The 6,800-nt window shown below is 47.5% G+C and overlaps 1 protein-coding gene across 3 annotated transcripts in view; it reads right to left on the bottom strand.

The window, feature by feature from the left end:
- LOC121712158 (metabotropic glutamate receptor 1-like) overlaps positions 1–6,589 on the bottom strand; it is a 44,162-nt gene extending 37,573 nt beyond the window's left edge. For all 3 annotated transcript variants that reach the window (XR_006032521.1, XM_042096243.1, XM_042096245.1), the window contains exon 1: positions 5,416–6,589. Coding sequence is in view for 2 of the 3 variants with exons in the window: in XM_042096243.1 (XP_041952177.1) it covers positions 5,416–6,502 (1,087 nt within the window). In the remaining variant the exon portion in view is untranslated. The remainder of the gene's footprint in view (positions 1–5,415) is intronic.
- Between the last annotated feature and the right edge of the window lie 211 nt (positions 6,590–6,800).

Genomic DNA, 6,800 nt, shown 5'->3' on the forward strand with positions numbered 1-6,800 from the left:
TTGTCTTTGACTACCCAAACAGTGCTCATGATTACTTGTAAGAAGAGTGTAGAATGGGCCAAGGAAGAACCCATTCAATTTAAGTTGTAGACTTGTGCCTTTTATTACTGTTTATAATGTCAGCACAAGACTGGTTATTGTGTTGGAATGACATCAGACCCTCCTATCCTCATTGGATGTGATCTGGCCCAAGGCCAGTGTGAAGGATTGTGGGAGATTGACCTCTGGGGCTTTGTCACCCCTGTGTAGTCCACTATTGGAATGGTGGTGATTTGAGATTTTCTAGATAGTATCATGGGGATTATGAATAAGCAAACCTATCTAATGACTTGGTACTCAGTAGTATCACTGCTTGGGAGACTGTGGTATGTGACCGTTACAAACATTTACAAATCGCTTTGGATAAAAGACATCTATCTCAAACAAATCCTTTAACCTTATTATTCTGTAGATTATTGCTTGGACCCCAAACACAATAATATATGGGCTCAATTATTTTATCTTTTTTTTTTAGTTCATCCTCAGAGGTGTATTGTGAGAAGTGAGTACAATTGCTTTGACATATTGCTTTAGCATCGGGCCGTCCTTTTCCTCAGTGTGACGTGAACTGACCTCAGGACACTGTCAGAGTTACGCATTACCTGCGTGAGGTCCCCAGTCCTCCTCATCCAGGGTTGCCTCTGAGCATTACACCTAACCCCCAACTGCTCCGTGTGTGTGTGTGTGTGTGTGTGTGTGTGTTTTCACTAACCACAGATGGGTACAATGCAGAGAAAGAATTCAATGATAGTATCTATCTCTCTCTCTCTCTCTCTCTCTCTCTCTCTCTCTCTATATATATATATATATATATATATATATATATATCAACTTTCTGACCCCAGAACGGAGCATGCTGTCTTTGTGGATTTCAGATCTCAACACTTTTCTTGGTCTCTGTTTGGTCTAGGCATGACAAACAGACAGCCAAGCTGGCACTGACTTACGGCTGCTAACATGAGACACTGAGACAACGATGGAGAAATGAAGAGAGTCAGAGCTGATAAACAGATAAAGGGGAAAAGACAGATCAACAGAGAGAGAGAGAGAGAGGAAAAGAAAGAAAATGGCAGTCTTTGAACTGTCCTGAATCGCCCTGAAATCGCCTCTGCATGTGCATGTTTGTGTTTACAAAGAAAGACAGAAAGAAAGTAACAAACAAATAATCAAACAAACAAACAAACAAACAAACAAACAGTCTTAGGCCAGATCAGTGCTTAATATTATCAGAGAGTCATGTGTGTTTGTTTGTGTAAGACTGTGCGTGTGCCTTTGTATGTTTAGGTGTGTGTGTTTGTGTATGTCTAGGTGTGTGTGTTAGAGTATGTCTGTGTGTATGTTTGTGGATGTCTAGGTGTGTGTATGTGAGTATGTCTGTGTGTATGTTTGTGTATGTCAAGGTGTGTGTGTGTCAGTATGTTTAGGTGTGTGTGTTTGAGTATGTCTATGTGTATGTTTGTGTATGTCTAGGTGTGTGTGTTTGAGTATGTCTAGTTGTGTATGTTTAAGTATGTCTACTGTAGGTGTGTGTGTTTATGTCTATGTGTGTGTGTTTGTGTATGTCTGTGTATGTGTGTTTGTGTCTATGAGTGCCTGTTTGTGTATGTCTGTGTGCGTGTGTGTTTGTGTATGTCTCTGTGTGTGTGTGTGTGTGTGTGTGTTTGTATGTCTGTGTGTATGTTTGTGTATGTCTAGGTGTGTGTGTTTGAGTATGTCTAGGTGTGTGTGTTTGAGTATGTCTAGTTGTGTGTGTTTGTGTATGTTTAGTTGTGTGTGTTTGTGTCTATGTGTGTGTGTTTGTGTACGTGTGTGTGTGTGTGTGTGTGTGTGTGTTTGTGTCTATGTGTGTGTGTTTGTGTATGTCTGTGTGTGTGTGTGTGTGTGTGTGTTTGTGTATGTCTGTGTGTATGTTTGTGTATGTCTAGGTGTGTGCCATTGTGTATATCTAGGTGTGTGTGTTTGTGTATATCTAGGTGTGTGTGCTTGTGTCTAGGCATGTGTCTTTGTGTGTCTGTGTGTGTGTGTTTGTGTATATATGCGTGTGTATGTGTCTCTTTGTGTATGCCTATGTGTGTGTATTTGTGTCTGTGTGCGTGCATGCATGCGTGTGTATGAATTACTAGTAGCTCTTATTGTCTGTACATCTGATGTCGCTGCTGCTTAAACCTATCAACACACACACACACACACACACACACACACACACACACACACACACCGATATCTTCGAAGACAATTTAATGCATATGCCTGCGTCAGTCAGTCTACCCAAACATTCCTCTTCAACCGCAATGTCATTTGACCTCCGATGATGTCATCCATCATCACCATCATTGTCAGAGGCCTCTGCAGGCCCCCGCAATCACCCCACCACATCACCGTGCCGACAACACGTCAATCAATGCCAGCTGACAATCACCATCATGTGTCAATCACAGGCAGCTGTCGGGGACCAAAGGGCTCTGGGCTGGGCCCTTGGGAGAGGCACTAAATTTAACGAAAGCAGCCTGACCTCAGATGCAGAAACATGCCCGCCACGGTTTATACATAGATCGATTTAAAGATAGAGATGATTGGGAGAGCGACAGGAAGAGAGAGAGAGGAAGAGTGTGGCAGACAAGGAGGCAGACAGAGGGAGAGAGGAAAGAAAGAAAGAACATAGATAGATAGATAGATAGATAGATAGATAGATAGATAGATAGATAGATAGATAGAGAGAGAGAGAGAAAGAAAGGGGGAGTCACAGATGAGCAGACAGAGAAGTGATAAACCAACAAAGACTGACTGAGTGAGGAGGAGTGAAAGAAAGGCAGAACGAGAGAGAGAGAGAGAGTAAGGAGCTTTTAATTCACTCATTTAATAATATGGAAGAAATGATTCATTAAGGTGTGCTCAGATATGCAAATTCCACGGGAGATGGGGTTTTACTTGTTACATTTTAATGTAATGGAGTTTGCATTCAATTAAACATTAACAAGGGACAGGAGAGTTGAGTGAGAGTGCAAGAGAGAGAGAGACAGAGTTTTTTCTCAAACAGATATAGTTTCTGTTTGTGTTATTGTGTTGAAATATGTTTGGTTTGGCAACACCGCTTCACTAAGTCATGCCAGTAAAGATCCTTTGAACTGAATTGAGTCAAATTGAATTAAGAGAGAGAGAGAAAGAGTAAGAGAGAGAGAGAGATTTGTCCATTAATTATGTCCTTATACAACATCTGTCTGTATTTATCAGGGTTCATCAGCAGTGGTTGCTATGTGCTCCACTGTAGTTCCACTGCTGCGTGTGTGTGTGTGCGGGGGGGGGGGGGGGGGGGGGGTGGGGTGGTGAGGATGTGTGTGATGACTTCTTCAGATTCAGCTTGTGCAGCAGATGGCTGTTTTTATATAATGATGTACTCTGGGACTCTTTCAATAAAACTCACTCGTTAATGGTGGCGGAACTGGCAGAGCTGGTTAATGCCATCTCTGTCTCTCTCTTTTGGTCTCTCTCTCTCCCTCTCTCTCCTCTGTCTCTCTCTCTCTCTTTTGCTCTCTCCTTATATATCTCTCCCTATCTCTCTTTCTCTCTTTTTCTCTCTTGCTCTGTCTCACTCTATGTCTCATTTGATCTTCCCCTCTTTCTTCTGGTCTCTATCTATTTTGCTGTGTGTGTGTGTGTGTGTGTGTGTGTGTGTGTGTGTGTGTGTGTGTGCGTGCGTGCGTGCGTGCGTGCGTGCGTGTGTGTGTGTGTGTGTGTGTGTGTCAGTATGCTTGTCAGCCTATTATCCCTTGTGTGGGTAGAATATATGGGATTCCCACTGATGCACGAATCACTGAGGCGCGCAAACACACACACATGCACAATCACACACACTCACACACATACACATGCACACACATACACATACATGCATATTCACACTCACACATTCACACAGGCATATACACAACAACCCACATAACACACACACACACACACACACACACACACACACACACACACACACACACACACACACCTACACACACACACACACACACACACACACACACACACACACACACACACACACACAAAGATAGAGAAGATACAGAAAACAAACAGATAGAGAGAAAAGTACACAGAGCACATACCACATACTCATGCATACACAGAAACGCACACACAGAAAAGCACATAGAACACACACATACGCAGTTATAGAGAAAAGCACACAAACCAGCTCCACACACTAAAAACACACACACACACACATACACACCACACACACAAGCCCAACCACACACACACACACACACACACACACACACACACACACACACACACACACAGTAGTCTCAAATACATACTGTACACACACTAGTCTTCTGCAGACACACACAGTAACCTCTGGTGACTGGCTGATAACTTGGGTCGATAGCACAATTATTACAGTAATGAAAATCTTGACTGAACTGAATTTCAATGTCAAGTCACTAAGCATTCACCCTGTCCAGCACTGAAAATCCACTGATGTGTCTCACCTCCCAGATGATGTGGAAAACCAACTAGATGGCCAGTTCTTTCACACAATAACCTCTCTGCACCGTTAGGATAACGCTGTCTTGAGATGATGGCTTTGTACCGCACTGCTTTTTTGTCAATATACCTGCGGCCCATTCCAGAGACATCTCCAATCATGTAAGACATTCAAATTGCAGACAAGTCAAATACTTAGACCATTAGCGACTTTGACCCAAATGCATCAATATTGATGTTGGCCGTACATGTACACACACACACACACACACACACATATTGATGCATACACACACACTCTATGTGCAATGAGACACTAGGTAATGATCCTATGTACAGACCGGTGACTCCATGGCTTTCTTTCTCTCTTTCTTTCTCTCCTCTCTCTCTCTTGCTTTCTCTCTCACAAACTCTCTCTCTCTCTCTCTTTCTCTCACTCTCAGTACACTTGCACAGTTTAACTCACACAACACTAATTTGGCATTTGTCCCCGATTGTCTTGTTGTGAGAAAAACTGATGTCTCACATTCCCCATTCATTCCCCATTCACATCCCAAATGCATGTCTGAATGAAAGCCGATCTGTCATACTTTGACATTCATTCTTACATTATTTTCTGTCTGTCTGTCTGTTGTGTGTGTGTGTGTGTGTGTGTGTGTCTGTGTGTGTTTTGTCAGCACCGCACCTGTGTGTCAGTGTATCCATGTCTACAACAAGGGGGATGAACAGCAGATTTGATAAACTCATTAAGATCTTACTTTGACTTGCATGTGTGTGTGTGTGTGTGTGTGTGTGTGTGTGTGTGTGAGAGAGAGAGAGAGTGAAAGTGTGAGAGATTTGGCATGCTGGGTTCCTGCATGCAGTGGACCAGGGGCTTACCTTCTGTGTGCACGGCCGACACATAGGTCCAGTTGTAGCGCTTGACTATATCCAGCATGGCGCGGGCCTGAAGTGTGTCCGAGGCCACGACCCGCAGGAAGTACTGGAAGAGCGTCTTATCACTCAGGTCAATGCTGGTGGCACTGTAGGCTATCTGCGGGATGTTGAAGAGCTGCAGGAGATTCTGGACCTGGATGGCCACTGAGCTGGAGCCGGGACCGATCACCCCAGCAATGGGCTTCTTCTTCTGGGCAGCGCTGGGACCCGAGGGGCCTCCTGTGCCGGGTCCGTCCACGCACACCTTGGTGGCCCCTACTGCTGCTCCGCCTGGCTGCTGCAGCAGCTGCTGCTGGAGGAGCGGGTCTTCCTCGCGGATGGAGATGAGTGAGTCGCGGATGAACTCGATGCTCTGCTCGAGTGCCACGGCCGAGTGCCAGCACGAGTCTCGGATCTCGCAGCCCAGCGTGACGTTGGGCAGGAGCATTGGGTCGGCGTTGATGCGGTCCAGCGCGTAGAACATGGCCTCCACGCGCTGGATGCCGTACTGCTCGCGCACCTCGCCACACTGCCGCTCGGCCACGTGGTCCGCCGACGGCTGGTGGTGCACGGAGAAGAGCGCGCCGATGATCACGTCGCCGTCCATGCGGGCGACCGCGCGCGACGAGGCCCGGGGCACGGCCGCCGAGCGCTCCCGGACGGCGCCCGCCGACGCCAGAGGCAACGGGCCGCCACCGAGGAAGAGGAGGAGGACGAGGAGGAGGAGGTGGAGGGGGGAGGAGAGGAAGAGGGCGGCCGAGGAGAGGCTGGCTGCGGAGACCCGTGCCCGGGCGGCAGAGGTGGCACAGTGGGCGCGAGCTGGGAAGGGCAGCATGGTGAAGCGCAGGCTGGAAACCCAGGGACTGGAACAGGCGCGGGCAGGGACTCTACCAGCGGCGGGTGCCCGACGAGGGGCGCTGGTCTGACGGGCGAAGGCGGAGGAGGAGTGGGCAGGGGCAAACGGGGGAAAGGACAGGGCAGGGGAGGCAGAGTATGGGGTAGGGGGTGGGGTGGGCAACGGAGAGCGGGTGGGCATCTTCAAGCATGCCATGCTGCACCTTGCGTGCGTGGTGCCAGCTGTGCGCCCATGGCTGGAAGCCCACCTCGTGCCAACGTGGAGGGGGATGGCGGGGAGGTGGGGGAGGGTGGCTTGGGAGAAGAGAGGACAATCAGCAGCACGTGGCACTAGCACAGAGAGGAAGAGGAAGATGAGGAAGCAGGGGGTGGCTTATCGTGAAGACCATGACTCAACTCAACTGGAACGCATCCACCACTGGCACCTGCAGAGGGGGAAAGAGAGGGAAAACTTACCATTACACACACACACACACACACACACACACACACAC

Source organism: Alosa sapidissima, chromosome 6 (genome assembly GCF_018492685.1).
Source record: "Alosa sapidissima isolate fAloSap1 chromosome 6, fAloSap1.pri, whole genome shotgun sequence".
In the NCBI taxonomy this organism is placed as follows: Eukaryota; Metazoa; Chordata; class Actinopteri; order Clupeiformes; family Clupeidae; genus Alosa; species Alosa sapidissima.